At 32.2% G+C, this 19,938-nt stretch overlaps 1 protein-coding gene across 5 annotated transcripts in view; it reads right to left on the bottom strand.

Moving 5' to 3' along the window:
* The window catches only part of LOC144450724 (inactive dipeptidyl peptidase 10-like), a 242,786-nt gene that overhangs the window by 155,414 nt on the left and 67,434 nt on the right, over nt 1-19,938 (bottom strand). For 2 of the 5 annotated variants that reach the window (XM_078141408.1, XM_078141407.1), the window contains exon 1: nt 975-1,214. The exons of 2 other annotated variants lie outside the window; for them this stretch is intronic. In XM_078141408.1, coding sequence (XP_077997534.1) covers nt 975-1,022 — 48 coding nt within the window. In that variant the 5' untranslated portion in view covers nt 1,023-1,214. Of the gene's footprint in view, nt 1-974; nt 1,215-19,938 lie in introns of those variants that run through there. One more of the 5 variants, XM_078141410.1, reaches the window with a different exon arrangement.

A 19,938-nucleotide genomic window follows, 5' to 3' on the forward strand; every position in this document is an offset into this window, starting at 1 on the left:
TATATATATTCTAAGTACTGGGTCTCAAAAATGACATTTGTATTGTAAAACTGAATACACACTGTGTAGAAATGATCAAAACATTCATCCTATCTGTTACAAAAATGTTCTAAAAATTGGACAAAATTTTGGCTAAAAATATTTTTAGAAGTTGTCGTGAACATTAAACAAGGACTAGTGGTAAATGAAAGTTATGAATGAATGTTTCTCCTGTATAGTCTTGTAGTGATGTAGGTAATACTTTTTTATCATGCGTATATATAACAAAGAGTTTTACACCAGACGTGAACAGTAAACACTGGAGAAACATTTCCTCTGGGATTTCACCTTTACAGCAAAAAAGTTCCCCTCCTAGTGTAAACAGCAAAACATTTGTAAAATGACACGAAGCAGACGAACTACAAGAGGACAATTTGAAAGAGCCATACAGAGATAATTGAATACACTGCATTGTGTGAAATCAAGATCTTTTGAAATTCCTAATCTCTTTATAAAAAGTAAACCGGCTTCACTCACTCATTCAAAGCAGTGAACCAAGAACATCTCAAACACTTGACAAGTGAAAATACCCATACTACAAACTCACAGTTTTTGCCCCCCTGTTTACCGACACTAAAATTACGCGTTCTAAATGATTGAGAGCTGTGGTGACCTCCTAAAGTGACAAGTGTCATAACGGGATTGCCGTGGAGTTGTCACAGACACTACACGGATAATACTCGTTCTATACTGGCTCAAGTTCACTAACACTTCATGATACTAAATCAGCTTCATAAACACCCTAAGTAATTGCAATGTAAACTTACTCACTGGATTCACTTTATTGAAACACGTACAAATATTTGGAGAATCTGTGACGGACTAATACAGCTAATGAACTATAAAATGTGTTGTTCTCCCATGCAATCAAGTACCTATATACTATCATAATCATTAGTATCTATAAAATGCAAATCTGTAAGTAAGGTACATACCTCGTCATTAGAGGCGACATCCATATCCTGTTGTGTTTTGGAGTCCATTGATAATTGAATAAAAAACGTAAATAAAAAAACCTGCTGGCAAGTAACCCACTTTCTATTCAACTGGCTGGAATTCAGACTCACTGAACATTGATACACAAAAAACAGAAAATATTCACCGACAGCGCACGTGTATAACAAAATACTGCAGACCTCCTCTAGCTCCTGCAGATCTAATATAACTCACTTCCCTCCATAGATACACACACTCCACTAAGTAAAGCATTCACTGGTATTACATGCACTCAGAGACCACAGAACTCAAATTTGCATTCATTACCATAAATTATGTAAATTTTCCAAATTTGGACATAGTGCGGTTGTGACAGGTGCTTTATTACAGAACCAGACTGCCAGCACATATGTTGTTATTGAAAAAAATTTCCATATCTCCATATTTATGTATTGACAAATTACAAGTCTGGTTTTAGTCATAGACATCGATTTGGGAGACTTTGGATCGCGATATTTCATGATTATAATTCTCGCTATAAGAACTTATACTTACAGGATTATTAGGAGACTTAGTTGTGGCCGATACGGATGATAAATTCACAAGATAGATAGATAGATACAAAGTTCATGATAAGATGACAATTTCAATCCCTGATCATGGTTTTGTCTGCCTGTAGTTCTTCTTGTTACATACCATGTTTTTGTTAGCACCAATGAGTAAGTAAATTTTTACCTGTGTGCCCCAGGGTTTACTACTGGTTTTCTTTTGTTGAAGGTGATAATTAGTAGTTAAAATTTATTTGTACTCTATATGCCTTCTAGTTGTGTTCCCTACCAATGCTGTCCTTTTAAGAGTAGTAAGTAGGTAAAATGACTAGGTAGGTAAAATCTACCTGAGTTTCCTAGTCATTTTAAAATGGTTCCTTATCAGTGTTTTTGTTAAGAGTGGTAAATAGGTAAAATCTATCTGAGTTCCCCAGTCATTTTGCCAGGGTTCTCTACTGATGTTTTTTGGGAGATGGGGTAGGTAAGTGTAGGAATAAGTCTACCTGGAGTCATTTTACCAGGGTTCCCTACCAGCGTTTTTGAAGGTTGATGCAGTACCTAAGTGAAATCTACTGGCGTTCCCTCACCATTTTGATGACTCTGTGTCAATTTGACCCAAATTTTCCCTCTTTATTTAAAACGGTACTACTACACGATAGCTACAACTGGAATATTTCTTGAAACTATTTTTAATAGTTTTTAAATATATTTATTGTGACTTTATCATAATACCATACACCCTGAACAGTGATGAATCACCTGAGGGTACATGTACTTGTATACCTGCACACATATTATGTGCTACATTAAATCCAATTGAATTTATTTTTTGGTCCATGCCCTCAAATCAGTGCCCCCCCCCCCCCCCTCCCCCCAACACGGTCATAATTTCAGCCTGTTAACATACTACTCATGTATAAAATTGATCTCTATAATTAACATGTATGTCTACTTATTGTTCTGGTAGCAGTAAAGGCTATTTTTCTCCCATTTCTTTGTTGTGTAAAAAAAATCATAAAAAATGTCAGAATAAAGATATTGCAACCAAACTCGCAGCAAACATCCTTCTTGATATGATTGTTTTAGGAGTATTATTATTTTGCGTTTCTTTATGATTAATGAAATATGACACCAGTAAATATGAAAAATAAATATTTTTTAATATTTTCATTTCGATCTTGGAAACTTTCAATGAATATAGTGTTGGTTGCCTGATCAAAAAATAATAATACGACACTGACAGTTTTATAGCGGTACTTTGGGTACTAATTATATGAAAGGTATTTAACATTGAATCATACAGCATTAGTTTTGATTAATCTAACTAATTAACAAAGCAATGTTTATCTACTTTAATATTAAAATTAAATCAATATGTATAATTAAGCAGGTAATTACTGATTTCCTCTTTGAAAGAGAACAAAGTGGTGAAATGTAAATCAAACAAACCAAACCTTGGATATTTTCGGCACTACAAAATTTTGTAATTTTTCAGTCTTCAACTAGTTTTCAAAGACTAATTTTTTTACTAATTACCAGGCGTGTCTATTGCATTCATGTACAAGAAGGCATCACTATTTTTTTTTTAATAATTACCAGCCTGGTACATTGTGTTCATGTACAAGAACATATTTTAGTCACTACTTATTTTTGTGTTTCTTGCTTTCCAGCGAAATAAGTGACTTTAGAACGAAGTCATTTTTCAAAAACATGGCCACGAAGACCAAAAGTACAGTAAATGCACTCTAAGTTGTACAATATAAATGATACAATAATCAATCTTAGAGTGACAACGAGTCCATTAGATTTTTAGATGTACCATTATCATCAACAGATATCACATACCAGATACTATCAGCATGCATTAATATGTTAGCATAAAGACAGCTTAAATATCAAGGTTTTCATAAATGGTGTTTTCGTTATGGTCATAGAGTAGGCAAAGTCTACCAACCGTTTCTCAAATGGTCAATTTTCAAACAGAGATATTTAACATTACAAACACAACTGAGCATGTTGGTTTTATCTTTCCAATGTTTATTACCATAACTGCAAAACCCAAACAAAACGAAGTAAATATTAATGGCAACGAAATTACCATCCATGAAAATATATTGTGAATCAAAAAATATTTTTTTATCAATAATTACACGCATTTTTTACGAGACATGCTAGAAAAGTAATTTTTTACATTCTGGATCGTAACATAACACTGTGGTTTTCCCGCCTTTATAGCATAGTGGGTTTTCCACAAATTTGAAATATCTCTAGAAAATTTTTTTGCAGCACACATCAGAAAAGCAATTTCTAACATTTCATAATCTTCTTTGACTAAAAATACGTCAAACATAGTTGAGTTTTTCTTAAACCTTTACTTTTTAACATTTTACCAAAAATGTAGCAATGATGGTAAAGTTTTAGGGGTAAAGGATAAAAAGTAGCAATGTTATTAGGTTTTTGTAGTCGGACGATAAAATGTAGCAATGTTAGTAACATTATTGTAGAGTTGGATGATAAAATGTAGCAATTTTAGTACAATTTTTGTAGAGACAATACAATGTAGCAATGTTGGTAAAAAAAATTGTAGGTTCAGATGATAAAATGTAGCAATATTAGTAAAGTTTTTGATGAGCAAAATGATAAAATGTAGCAATGTTTAGTAATATTTTTGTCAAGCCAGAGGATATACGTGCTGTTTAAGGTCTACTGGCTTCCAATTGTTTGTACAAGGACACATGACATATTCAACAATTTTATTACCATACTAAAACTACCTCGTCCCTTTATGGCAAATTGAGGTGTATGACGCTCACACTAATTTTGTATAAGTAGTAAAAATTACTTTGGGTGGCAAACATATAATTACTGGTAGGTATCAACAGACCAGACATCGCTATGTGTATGTCTGTCAGTTTAACTGTGTACACGTCTGGCAAGGCAAACAGAAAGTTATACAGCCAGCAAAATCTATACTTGTTTCATAATGTCTATTGTCCTTTCATTTTGTCTCCTCACAAAATATATTGAAAACTTTCATGTTCTTCAATGACCCCCACTGGTGTATGTAATGTAAACAATTTTTGCAGTTTTTTGCCTATAATACAAAGTTTAGCATTTCTGCAATGTCCAATTTCGGAAGGCGGGTGGGCTGAATGAACAGATTATTTTGCAGAAAAAAAATAAAAATTACGACATTTATTGCATAACAACAGTTCAATACGTACTTGATCACAATTTTAGGGAAACCCAAATATTTTGATAACTTGGGCAGTCTTTTATATATGCTTCTCAACTTAGGGAGGCTGTTGTACTTACCCCAGGACACTATTTACAACAAAAACATAATAGTGAAGTGACCAGACGGTCAGGATAATCACAATAGGACACACCCCAATTGACCCTAATGAGAGGTCAGGTCAAACAAGTGGGTCCCAAACACTGACAGACTGCAAACACTGACGAATTTGAAATCACTTTGTTTACAAATCACAACTTTAAACTTATCAAACTAAACCAGATTTACTTCAAAGAAGTCCTGAATAAAATAATTATTAGTTTTGCGACACGCCTGGGTGGAAAAATTATATTTTAGATTAAGAGAATTTAAAATATTTTTAGTCGGAACAATTGAACGAAATTTCAATTTGAGATGCAAGAGCAACCAACCACCAAGAACCAGACAATAAGGGCAAGGCGGCTTTCTAAGCAAGGCTTGATTGTCTAATTAGAGTCGCTTTATACAAATTTAATGTTAACTGACATACATTTGTGAATTCAGGAATGTATTTAGACATTATGTAAACAGTACAGGTATTGATAAGAAAACCTCAATAAAGCTTTACAAATTGAAGGCAGATTTATTTTGCATTCTAAATTTAGCAACTATTGGTTGAGATGCATACAATGGCGATTGGATAATTTCACAATGGCTTGACCTCATAACAAAGAGAATCCAGGAACTTTTTGTGCGAATGACGTCATCTCGTCCTCGCTATCAATTCATTAAAAGCTAAATATCAAATTACGGGTAGAGCAGGTAGGAAATTAGAAAGACACAGTCGAATTTATGAAAATTGATCATGGCGAGGTCGGACAAGTCAGTGAACACAAAACAGCTATCCATGCAGTATACTGCTACCTGTACAAATATTGGGGTCAACTTTCTGACTAAAAATCAATACATTTAATAAAAAACAAATTTGAAAATTGAGGGGAAATGGGGAAAAAGTCAGACAATCCTAAAAAATTCACCTTGCACATAATCTGTTCAAAACTGTTACCTGTACAAATACATTTGGAGACATATTCTTTGGACTTTCAATGCATTTGTAAGTAAAAAAATCTAAGGGGGATAAAAGTCAGAGAACCCGACAAAAATTTCCAATGCATACAATATATTCAAAACTGTTACCTGTATAATGAGATTTGGAAATTAACCTTTTTTTGACTAAAATCAATACATTTGAAAAACAAAAATTTCCAAGGGGGGAAAAGTCAGAGGATCCTAAAATTTCTCATGGCACAACATTTCTGTAATTTGGTACACATTCATTGTATTTGGATGCTATAGTTTTCTAGCTAACATTTCAAAACATTTTTTTTATGCAATTTCAAAATTGCTGTATTAAAAGTTCTTCAAAGGTTAAACTCTATAAACCTTAAGACTTTTAGCGAAAAAATTGTGAGGAGTAAACAAACACTTTTATAATTTTGATTTTTTACAAATTTTTTGAATACATTTAAAAACTGCAGGTTCAAAGAAGTCCACTACAGCTGTCCAAACATTTCATAACAACAATTTCATGAGTATATTTGAGACAGTAAAAAGTATTTATGATACTAATTTAAACACAAGATTATAACTAACTGTAATTGCAATATATTTTGCTGAGCAAGCACAAACAAGTAAATCTCAGACCTAAAAAATTGTGTGGTTCTGATTACATTCAATTTTAGAATAGGTGGGGTAGGTAGATTTTTTATTTTATTAAAAAAAAAATTCATATGTGAGTGTCTAGTTCAGGTAGTTATGTTTTCCATTGTTTCCATATGGTCTCTGTCTTATTGGTTTCTTCTCATAAGATGTACAGCCATTACAGATTGGAAGAACAGTTTTATATTGTCTTTTTAAGTTAATGTCAGTTTCTGTATCCACTATTTCTGGCAAGACTTCACAATTTCCGCGATTTTATTATTTTTTTTTAATATGTAAAAAAAAATGTTTTGGGTCGGCAGTGAAAACTAGGTGGGGTCAGGTAACTGGAAGCAATTTTTTGTAGGTCTCATCAAAAAAGAAGAAATATTATGTCAAAGTTTATTTTACTTAATTCCTTGAGCACTGAGACTTATCAACTTATTCCTCTGAGCCTCAACTTGGAAATAATCTTACGAATGTTTAAGCCTCAAAATTATTACGATAAGATCAATATGGAGATACAATCAAATGTATGCTCCCATGGTAACGCATGTTATGAATAAATTAGTGTACAAGATCTGACACCAAGGACATGTAATTAAGAGAATGTAATGTTTCAAATTATGCTAACAAAGTCAGGTGATAATCATATAAAAGATGGATTGATTAGTCAGATGATATGACAGCCTTGTTATATGACAGAGAACATCATATATGTATTCATTATATATTTCAGTAGTTATATCAGTATGTGGTGTAGCTAGATTTTCAATAGATAAAGACATTCCCCTAGATGTGGGGAAGGAGATCTTCAGATTTCAAGCCTATGGATGGCTTCTAGACTAACACTAGTGATAAACTTCAATTCCTCAATTTGATGTCAGACGTCCTATTTCTAGAGAGTAATTACATATTTTTTGAAAACTAGAAACAAAATCCATTAAGGATGACAGATCGCACCACTCAGTTTTCATTTTTCTTAAATAAATTTGTCATATTCTTCACGAAAACATGATTTCAATGTGATGTTTTAAGACCTCTTATTTCTCCTTTTATTTTCTGAAATAGTATATTTGTCACATTCTCAATAAATTTCTGTTGCATGAAGATTTCTCCTTGCTAGTTCTTATTTCTGAAATTATACAATTGTACATGTTGTTCTTTACTAAAAATGATTTCTGTGTGATGTATCCTGTATAGTTTTATATTTCTGAAATAGTATATTTGTCGTATTCCTCAATAAACTGTGATTTCTGTTGCATGATGAATTAAAATCTCTCCATTATTGTATAAAATCTGAAAGTGTACCTTTATCGTTCTTTTGTTGAAAATGATTTGTGTGATGTATGACCTTTTACTTTCTTGTTCTTATTTTCGTATGTCGTATTCCTCACTAAAAGCGATTCATCTGATGTATGAAATAAAATGCATTACTGACTTATTTTTCATCTCAAAATAAAGACCTAAAGATTGTTTACACTGATCTTTAGTTAGAAATACTAATAACCAACACGACATTTCACTCTACTTTCTATCACACTATAATCCATCAATCTCAAATGATATATAAAACCTTGTAAATAATATCTGATTTTCACCAAAAAAAACCCAGCTATTACTGTTGATTAACGTGCTGACGTATTTTCTGAGATAATTTTTTCAAAATCTAATAATCACATTGGTTTTTGGAAATTAATTAAAAAAATTCAATTTCAGTTATTACCGGATTTTATGTCTCTAAGTTGTAATCATGATGTTCAGTTTTCTGAGATGTTTTTAGCTGCTTTTTTACAACCATATTTTGATTAGAGAATAGTCTTATCTGATTTGAGATTTTAATCACTGTCTGCAAATGATCAAAACTGGGACAGAACTTTTGTTTGCTATCATATTTTGTTGGTCATATTCACACCAGACAAGTACTCACTGCATTTACTAACACCAAACTTTGGTGAATCAAATGACATTTTAGCACATTTTTTTGATGATTTTTTATACTAATTTTACTGCAAACACTAGCATTTGCTGAAACAAATCATTTTTCAGATCTTTTTGAAGACTTTTTCGTTTTAAGTTTACTGCCTATACCATCATTTACTGAATTAATGATATTTTTCAGATCTTTTTGATGACTTTTTATACTGATATTACTGCCTACACCAACATTTTCTAAAACAAATTATGTTGTTTTTTTTAGATCTTTGTGATGACTTTTTTTGTCTTAATATTACCACCTACATAACCATTCACTGAATCAAACTACTTTTCAGATATCTTTGATAAATTTTAAAAAAAAAAATCAATTTTCCACCTACACCAAAATTTGTCGAATCAAATTACGTTTTAAGAAATCTGTTGGTGAAATTTCTAGTATTCGACTAATCATACTAAATGTATCTATAATCGTTTGCACAGTGTCTGAGTTGAGTGGGACTAAAAGTGGCTACGGTATGGCTGTGAAATGTCTGCCAATTGACGTACACAACAGTTTTCTACAGCCCTACGGTCACTTATCATGCTATTAAACTAACTTTTTTTAAAAGTCAAACTTGTACAGATATCGTATTCAAGTAGCTCTTGAGACAAACGTCACTTCAGACAGATAATGGACGCGATACACTGATATTGGTAAAAGAAATACTTTTTCATCTAACAAAATTTTGCATAGTGTGTGTTCTGCCATTCTTTAGAACTGTTATACCTCGAATCTTTGAATTAGCACCAAAAAACCCTCTGTAGTAGAACACCTGAAATTCAGGCTGTTTGTGTCCGTTTACTTCCAACATATGGAAGACGACGAAATGAAAGACAAAATTTTGCATAATATTCATAGGTCAACACAAAACCTGTCTACAGCAAAAATGTGAAAAATTGAAGCAAATGACGACAAATTTAAATTCAAATCAATTTGATTTAGAATTTAACCAACTCTGGTATCAAAATTTGAAATATATTTCTTAAAAATTTAGAGTTGATTCTTTAATGTATTCTAATCTACATTTGATGCAATCACTAAATGATGATTAATTTGGTGCATGAAGTAACAATTTTGATGATAAATATTATCATCATTAAAAAAGATAATTTCAATTCTTATCTTAATTAGAGTCGTTAAAATAATATCCTTGTATGATACGATAAATGATACGACACCAAATACATAACTTGACTCAAATTAAGTTCCACCTGAGATTCACTTGTTCTAGTTTTTCAAAGCCTTGAATAGTCAGTTCTATTTTGTAGCATGGTATTATTTTGAGAAAAAATACTCAAAATTATTTCATGATTACAAAACATTACATTTTAGTCACTGAAGGAAATTGATAAAATTCACTTTGTATCAAAATTAACGAATTTCAAGACTACACTGTCATTTGTACTCATCACAAAAATTTGGACAACCTGCCATTTGGTAAATTATGAAGACAATTTTTTATGAAAATTAATCAATTTGTGATCACTGATTTAGTAAAATTTTGAAATTAATTTACTGTTATGAATGATTTCTATGATTAAAGTCTAAAATAAACTTGAAATATCCTAAAAATTACAGCAACACAAGAAATTTTGTCAAATATTTTGGCGGGAAAGAAAAACAATTCTGTCATCATTTCACAGATAAATATAATTTTTACATTTCCAGACTAAAACAAACTTGAACAGTGTCAAAAGTTACTCAAAAACAAGAAATTTTTGCAGGAAAGTAAGAAAATTTTAGTACATGTACGTCTTTGATTCCTGTCTCCAATAAAGTTTTTCATGCCTGGATGAAATTTTTTACGTCAGCTTGTACTAGAATATTTCTAGGATTATGGCCAAAAAATAAAGTTTTAACCCTTCAGAAAGTTACTTAAAATCAGAAACTTTCTTGAATGATTTGGGGAGAAAATGACTGTTGGAATTTTAATCAAATTATTTTGGCGGGAAATTGCTTGTCGTAAGCAGTCCAGGACATGGCTGATTTCTTTCTCCTTCAACACAGTGAGAAAACAAAACCTCAATGTACTCTTTCTATCTTATCCTGTCACTTAGTCGCAGCCTTAGGCAACACTTGGTTTTATTGACATCTATTTTCACTGATAGTTTTCAATTTGTAAAGACGAAACCTAAGTGAATCAACGGACAGATCCACCCTGGTAGAGGATTAGTAGCTAGCATTGACAACATATCCTAAAACACACTTGTGAAGAAACGCTATTTATTTCTCAAAAACTGTGAAAACCAAATTTGGCTTTTTGCTCCAATTCTACCTTCAGATGGTTTAGATTTGAAATGTTGCAAGCTCTCTCCATTTGGCAATTCAACTCACACCTGTTTTTCACAGATTCACATTAAAAATGTTTGCAAGCTCTTTATTTGGCAATTTGACTTAAACATTTTTAGTGGGATTCTGATCAGAAACGTTGCAAGCTCTTCATTCAGCATTTCAACTCACACCTGTTTTGTTGATCCGTTCAAAACAACAATATTCCCTGTGAATTCTGGAGATTAACCTCTTCAAAATGTAATTGATAGTTTTGTGTTGACTTTTGTCCTTTCAATTCATCACATCTATTCTAAGCAGACAATAAAAAGATAGAAAAATTAAAGCTGTGACATTTTGTCCATCATAAATTATCCTATCATAAATCATATCAAAACCTGTCAACAAGTGAAAATTTCTCCTATAAATTTGTCCTCCCAGTGGCTCATTCATAAAACACTGACTTTCAAAGTTCATGGTCAGCATTTTTTGGGACGAGTAATTTCAAAATCTCCCTGCATTCCAGACACAACAACATACCAACCCATGCCAACACTCAAAATAGATTTTTATCCATGAAGATTGTTTATCCGCGAATTCTGCTACAGAGTTAACAGAATTTCAACCTATACAGATAGGCTAGGCAATCAGAAACCAACTCAAAGTAAAATGTATTCCAATTAGTTCATGTACATCGATGACAGCTAGTCTGTGTTTTTTGTATTTAGAGTTTTTTTGTGTTCCAGGGTAATGTACAGTACTTTTACTAGTTACATAAAAAAATAGTACATGTTCATCCAAGATTACCTAGGACATGTGACTGACATAAATGTGAGGTCAGAGTTGAAAACTGGGGTCATAGTTCAAATTATGATCATGACTAAACACATAAAAAGATTAACCTTTAATCTGTCAGACATCAAAACGAACCAAAACTTTGTCACAGGAATCATTTTCATCACAAAAAGCTAAAATAATACTAGTGAAGCAGGAAAGAAGGTATTAAAAGGCTACCATTTCAGGCCTTTTGAAATCCCAAATTGACAGAAGCCTTTTCCAAGAGCACTCTTACTGTCATATATACACTAAATGCCTCCAAGGTAACCTGGTATCAGTTTGTTCATCAATTTGTTAAAGTAATGTTCTAATTTATCACTACCCACAGGGGGATACAACAACTTATTGGCATGGAAGGAAGCAATTAGTCTATATGAACTTAAAGTAATTGCCACAAAAAGTACAAGTCAGTCACCTGATCATGATAGTCATGGCACAAGTAGAAAAACAAAAGTTTACATGGCATGGCCAATAGAGGGCAGTGTTGAATTTTTTTTCAACTTTTTCAATCGGGGCAATTTTGGTCGCTCTGCTTTCTCTTCATTTCTATCAGATACTTAGAATATAATCAAACAGAAATCTCTGTTAAAAAACATGTCTTGACATTTACCAATTTTTCAGCTATAAAAAAAAAGGAAAATGTGAAATCCATGTAGTTGGCTGTGACTAAATTTTTATGCTCATGTTGTGCCCCAGAAATTTCACCTGTGAGAAAATAAGCAATTTTACAATATGAATAACCTATGATTGATGGCAATATTTTAAGATTTTATAGTCATGCTTGCATGTATTTCTATGAAAATGTGAAAAGAAACAATACTTTTGTGATAATACCGATATTTAGTTTTAAAAAAGTGCAAAAGATAGAAAATCTCAAAATCTGTTTCTTTACATTTCCCATAATGGCAAGTAGTACATAATCTGTTCATATTTGTTTGACATGAAAATCACATGGTTAAATTTGTAGATATAACTAGAAACTCTGAATTTCAATTTAATGTTCATGTGGTTGTTTTATCATTTGACCTTTGACCTTAAGAGTAAATGACCTTTGACCTTAAATAAACATCATTACATGAAGTATAACTATTAACAAAATTTGTCATTTAAAGACATAAAGAAGTCATAACTTATGAGACAGAATTATGGGCTCTGAATATTCAAAAACTATGTTTCTATAGCAACTAAAATAATGCAATAATATAACTCCTGTAACAACTGACTACAAAAGCAATATATTTGAGAAAGATTTCCAAAAATGTGCAAGGCTGAACATACAGTGTTGAGTATTGAAGACAGGCTTATAATGTGTACTGCGCCCTCTAAGTTCAATACCTACACTGACTTTTGTTTTTATATCATGATGTGGCAAGTGACAGGTCATATTCCAGACATTGAAACTGGATGTCCGGTGTGATGTGTCAGATAATTAATATTCATTCAACACTGAATCAATCCTCTTATGAATAGAATGACATAAAGCAGAGATGTTGAATAACAGACAGGTCTTGTAATGAGGAGATGATAAATTATCAAACTCATCAAAATTTACACTTTTTTTCATTTATTTTTATTTTTTATTTACACCTTCCAAATCTTAAGGCTGCAACAGGAACATGCTTTTTAAAACTATTTTGTTAAGTAAAATGATTTACTTGACTTGTAATACTATACACCTTAATAGTATTAAATAACCTGTATAATAATATATTTGATTCAGCAAACCAGTCTGAGAATGATTGTAGAATTAGTAAAAAAGAACACAAAAGTAGCAAAAGTACTATTTGGGTGTACAAATCACTATATGAACAAAACGTCAGATATGATTTGACATCCTGTTTTTAAAAAATAGCAAAAACTACAGCTATTGGGGACGTAAAATAAAATGATGTACATATGGATATAAACCTTGTCAATTTCAATAAATAGAGAGAATAATGCCATGCTATGTCTTAAGTTAGAATGATTAAAACAATAAATAAAACACCTGAGTTTGTCTCTCTAAATCTTCACATTATACTAATTGGTTCTCATAGGAATCTCTTCTCCAATTTCATCTCAGTTTTGATCTCACATGTCTACTCAATCTTAGCGTCTATTTTATTTTTAATAATCTATTTCTAATATATAATGACATTGTATCAATGTACAAAACTGAGGTATTGTTTAAGGTTATGATTAAAGGGTTTAGGCAGTAACTTTATGGAATTTTTTACTGTTGTCTTAAAGGGGTAATCTGTGCCTCTATGTTTTTAGTTTTGTTTTTAGGGGCGCAGTCTGTAACTTTATGTTTTTTTGTTTATTAAAGGTGCACAGTCTGTAACTTTATGATCTTTGGTGGTTACTTTTGTTTAAAGGGATACAGTCTGTAACTTTATGGTCTTTGGTGGTTATTTTTGTTTAAAGGGACACAGTCTGTAAATTTATGGTCTTTGGTGGTTACTTGCATTTAAAGGGACACAGTCTGTAACTTTATGGTCTTTGGTGGTTACTTGCATTTAAAGGGATACAGTCTGTAACTTTATGGTCTTTGGTGGTTATTTTTGTTTAAAGGGACACAGTCTGTAACTTTATAGTCTCTGGTGATTATGTTTCAATAAAGGGCAGAGTCAGAGTCTGTCTTTATCAACTTTGATGGTTACTTTAAGGGACACATTTTCCAAGTTTCCAGACATCTCCGCACACATCTATCCCCCTATATCACACTATATATATATATATGCCAACATGGATTTGCTTCTAAGTTTGTTGGATAATTTTTGGACATATTTTTTTAATATGCATGTCAGTCCAAAGATTAATTGATATACTGTGACAACAACCACAGATGTGTTTATTTGTAATGATGTAATAAGAAATCCAATACCCCATTATCTGTCAGACTTTGCACATCTGGTACATAAAGACGTTAATATTTTGTGTATATTTGACAAACTTTCTATACCATTAACATTTTACGTACATTAACGACAAGTGGTCGAAGATCAGATTAAATTCCCTACACATTCAGTAAGTCCTGCATTGTACAGAGAGTGGAAAATGCAATTGTAAATTTTATTGCGCAACCACTGCAAAAAGCCAAATAGGGTGTACTCGGTGATCTCAATATTATAGTATGGTAATAAACTGTACGAGTTTAATTTAGCACGCCTCTTACAAAAACACTTGTTACTTTCAGTTGTATCTCTAGGTCGTACAATTTTATGATTTCGCTAAAAATATCACTCCTAAATTTATCAATTCTTTCAAGATCTTGTGACAAAGGTTGTTCGAGAGGTTTGAGCATGCATAAAAAAGCCAGGTTATTGAAACAATGTCATGTTTTAAGCCGGGATTCCAGACTTCAAATAGCCACAAATAAAATAGTGAAGTACAAAAATGTAGTAAATTCAGGCAATATAACTATAAAGATTATTACACACAATATTATTCAGGTATGTTTAAGAAAAGTGTCTTGGAGTATATGAATTGAATCAATACATGTCATTACCTTTCCTTGAGTTTGTTATCTAGTGGCAGTAGCTAGCAACTGGAACATTTTTTTGAAACTGTTTTCGTTACGTGCAATAACTTAATCTTTATATCATACACACTGTGAACAGTATTGAATCACCTGTGAGTGAATATATGTGTGTAGCTGTACATATAGTATGGTGCAATACATCCACTCAAATTAATTTTTGTATCCATACCCTAAAATCAGCACCCCAATGCTGATCATGATTTCAACCTGTTACTGTACTACTTACGGATAAAATCAACCTACAATGTTTAATTATTGGTATTTTTTAACAATTCTCAGTGAATATATATTATAATTGTTAGTTGTCTGATCATAATGATACACCACTTGCAGCTAGTGCAGGTTTAATTGTCATATATTTACACATTGCAATATCAAAATGTGGTTTGTTTCCTTAGTTGTTTTTTCACTGAATCAATTATTAATAATACCCGGTAACTTGCAATTTGTGTAAACAGTAGAGTGGTTTTCAAACTTTAATCATCGTTTACACTTTGTTTCATTTTAATACCAACTGTAATTCAAATCTTGAAGAGGAGATTTGTCAATTATTAATCCTGTGAAAGGTTGGTCAGATTTATAGGCCAGGGCTGTATATCATAATCATTTGAATAACTGCTCATTAATATTCAAATAATTTTTTTGAACACAAAATTGAGAGAAATTTTGGTTGGTTGTGATCACTTTATGCCAAAATTCTTACATTTATTAATTAATGAACACAATCTCCTCAATTCCCTTCTACAACTGAATAATAATTGACCAAAAATTTTCAAAAGACAAGAATTTGTTTACTTTTTTGGTGACAAGAAAGTTGACAAATTTGTTGACTGTGATCAATTCACACCAAAATTCTTACATAAATTAAATAATAAATATGATTTCTTTCATTCCTCTCTAAAATTGAATAACTATTTAACTAAATTTTCCAAAATAACAAAAATTTTGTGAACATTTTTATGACATAGAAGTGGCTGACAAATATGGAACTAGGCTACTGTCTAACTGACATGTCCGACAGGGTAATTAATGGTTTAGTTAACAGCATCCCAAGGGGTCATAATGTAAAACACAAGAAAAATACTTGGTTAACTTGAACCATGACAAGATTTCATGCATACATTTGAGCTTTTAAATATTCATGTAGAGGGATGTGCAGAGCATACCAATTGAATACAGTCATGCTAACTACCTGCGATACTGAAAACTATGGCAGCATGGATTCTAGCCTACTCATAGACATGCTATAGTATTGTGTTGAACAGGACACTAGATTTCAGGCTACAAATAGCCATGTTATACTGTGTGGATTCCAGGCTACAAATACATGCTATACTGTAGAACAGGACAGTATGGATTCCAGGCTACAAATAGCCATACTATACTTTAGAACAGGACAGTATGGATTCCACTCTACAAATGTAGCCATGCTATACTGTACAGGACAGTATGGATTCCAGGCTACAAATAGCCATGATATACTGTAGAACAGGACAGTATGGATTCCAGGCTACAAATAGCCATGCTATACTGTAGAACAGGACAGTATGGGTTCCAGGCTACAAATAGCCATGCTATACTGTAGAACAGGACAGTATGGATTCCATGCTATACTGTAGAACAGGACAGTATGGATTCCAGGCTACAAATAGCCACGCTATACTGTAGAACAGGACAGCATGTATTCCAGGCTACAAATAGCCATGCTATACTGTAGAACAGGACAGTATGGATTCCAGGCTACAAATAGCGATAATGCTATACTGTAGAACAGGACAGTATGGATTCCATGCAACAAATAGCCATACTATACTGTAGAACAGGACAGTATGGATTCCAGGCTACAAATAGCTATGCTATACTGTAGAACAGGACAGTATGGATTCTAAACAACACACTAGCAAAAAGAATATCACACAGATTCCAGAATGAGAAAAAATGAAAAAAAAAGTTTGTCCTGATATCCATGTCAAGGACATACGAGTAAAAATTACATGTCAGGTAAAATGATTTACATGCACCACATGATAAAACCAACACCACACTCAGATAAAATTACATTCATTCCTGACATCTGACACTTTACCAGAAATAGACACAGCTTCCATATTAAGAAGCGCACTATGAAATATAGCACAATACAAGGGTCATGACCCCTTGAATCGGAGGCTGTAAATCTCTAGCTGATCATGGCTGCTGTCTCATGCAGTAGCCTAAAAGTTAATTCTTTCTACTACTAAAAACATGACACAGTAATCGTTTTTTATCTGAGAATTCAGACTCCAACCTTTACTAATAATAGTTTTATACCAAAGTGATATAATCTTGCAATTCATACATTCATGAAAAAAAATTCACTCAAAACATTCATTACCAGATGTGTTCATATATTTACGAGCTTTCTTTTAGAAAAGAATTTTTTTTAAAAAATAATAATTTATACATCAAATTCTACCGACAATTCATCACTAACAATTATTTAATAATTTTAAAACCTTTTGAGCATTTTTTGAGAATTTGTTATAAAAAAATTCACTTAAAAGTCAATATTTTACTGTTAATTAGCAACTAAGGTTTATTGTTATGATTTTGGTCTAAAATTATATCATGAAAAGCAAAAAATCTACAAAAAATTGTAAATTTTCATAAGCAGACTGCTGGAAAAGCACTTACATGTAGAAGATGAAATTTAATAGTAAAAAGTAGATTACACTTTCTGTAACTACCCTGACCTCAGAAATTGCAGTGGTATAAATCACGAATCACAAATTTTACGTCTCTCTTTTCATTTCATTAAATTTCAGTGGTAAAAGAAACTTTAAGGATGACTTGGCAACTATCACTTTTGGTTTATGTGACTACCAATTCACTGATGTGAGGAGAATAGTCAAAATATGGAAAACTTTAAATTTGAGAAAATATGCGAAATTTTAAATTTGAGAAAATATGGGAACTTAAATTGAGAAAGTATGTGAAACTTTAAATATGAGGAAATGTGGGAAATTCTAAGGTTCTGAAAATGTGGAAAATTTCATATTTGAGAAAATGTGGGAAACTTTAAATTTGTAAAAATATGCAAAAATTTAAATTTGTGAAAATGTGGGAAACTTAATTTGTGAAAATATGGGCAAAAGACTGTGCATATCATACACATTTTATGTTCCCCAAGAACAATTTAGATTGATAAGAAACAAGCTTCCCACAGACCACTCAATATAAATATAAACAACACCATCCGACCCCAACTAATACACAGGCGCATACAAAGTCCTTGGAACAAAGAAGCTAGTTAATGTCATCACATTGCAGGCTCAGATTTTGACACATACAATATTGATGACAGCAAGAATTTCAGTCTGCTTGCATGGGTTCCCATGGCGACATGTGTGTACACATACAGTGTCAGCTTGTAGCAGGAGTGTATGATACACACAGTCTTTCAATATTTCTGCTGTACATCTATCGCCAACGTCTGTGGTGTAGCTATACTGGCTTTAACATAGATTGTCCAATGTATGCCCTATTAGAAAATAATTTTTGAACTCAGTAATAGCAAAAATGCTAACCACTGTATAATCAATCATTCATTTTTTCGTCTGAAAACATCAAAACTGAGAAATCCATTACATTTTCCTAAAATGATGAATGATAATTTTCCTAAAAGGATGACATTTTGATTGGATATATCATTTAAGATTAATAAGTTTAAAAGTGAAAATGTATTTTTTTTATCATGATTTATTTTGACTTTAAACCAGAAACATATTATTGATACATTTCCCTTTCATGTTAAAACAATTACGATATGTGATCACTATCTCCAAAACTCCCAGATATATTTGGTCACATTTTGAAAGGAAGAAATGAACAACAGAAATACTACATGTGGCAGAATCATGTAGACTCATAGGCCTGTTACATGGGCAGGAGTGAACTATAGGACCCCTGACTGTTACATCAATTAGACTTATAAACTGGGTCTCTATTTATAGTCAATTAGACTCTTACTGTTCATATTTACATAATGGCACTGCATTAGCCCACCAATGGTCACAGAGTGACAGAATCTATGAATCATTGTACGAGGACCCCTGCCTGGTTTATTTTCATTGCAGAGTTGCAACAAGGGACCTTATATAAACTGTGATATGTGTTAGACAGTCTCTTTAGCTTAGGCTATATTACATTACAAATGTTAGAATTCTATACATATGGTTGCTAGGGCACCTGAGGTCACCACAGATCAAACAAAACATTATAATAGTCACCTGACAAATCTTGCCAGTCAGCTGACCAAGCTCACCAATGAGAGTCTGATTTTTTACTACTCAGCTGCTCACTTTTGGATAATTTAAAATAACTTTATTAGGCTGTACTTGGAAATTTTATTCTCGGCACTGCAAGTTAACTTTCAGAGGGAAGGATGGCAGTAAAATAATTTAAACAATTTACTCCATACGGTATGTTTATAAGCAATAATTTATGACCCAAAAATTATTGTGGTTGTATTGACATGAAAAAAACAGATGGTTTTTCAAATATGAAATATTTTATATCATTACATGACATCTTGAGTAACCGAGCTGATCATGATATGTATCTGAATGATATAGTTGGTAACCCTCAAACACACAGCACGCTCTCTCTCTGATTAATGGCAATCCTTGCTTCAACTAAAGACAGTCAGTCTGGCTGATGATGTTGTGATGACTTCATTTACCATCCCCCTGTGGTCATTAATAATACTGTTTGATAGTAACAACAACATCTGTCTCCCTGTGGTATTCTTTCATTAGTCAAAATTTACATATATACATAGGATGAACTGTACAAAGTCTGAACTGTACAGATGAACTGAATACAGCCTGCTGCTCAGGAATCATGTTTAAAGTCTTGC

Source organism: Glandiceps talaboti, chromosome 20 (assembly GCF_964340395.1).
Source record: "Glandiceps talaboti chromosome 20, keGlaTala1.1, whole genome shotgun sequence".
In the NCBI taxonomy this organism is placed as follows: domain Eukaryota; kingdom Metazoa; phylum Hemichordata; class Enteropneusta; family Spengelidae; genus Glandiceps; species Glandiceps talaboti.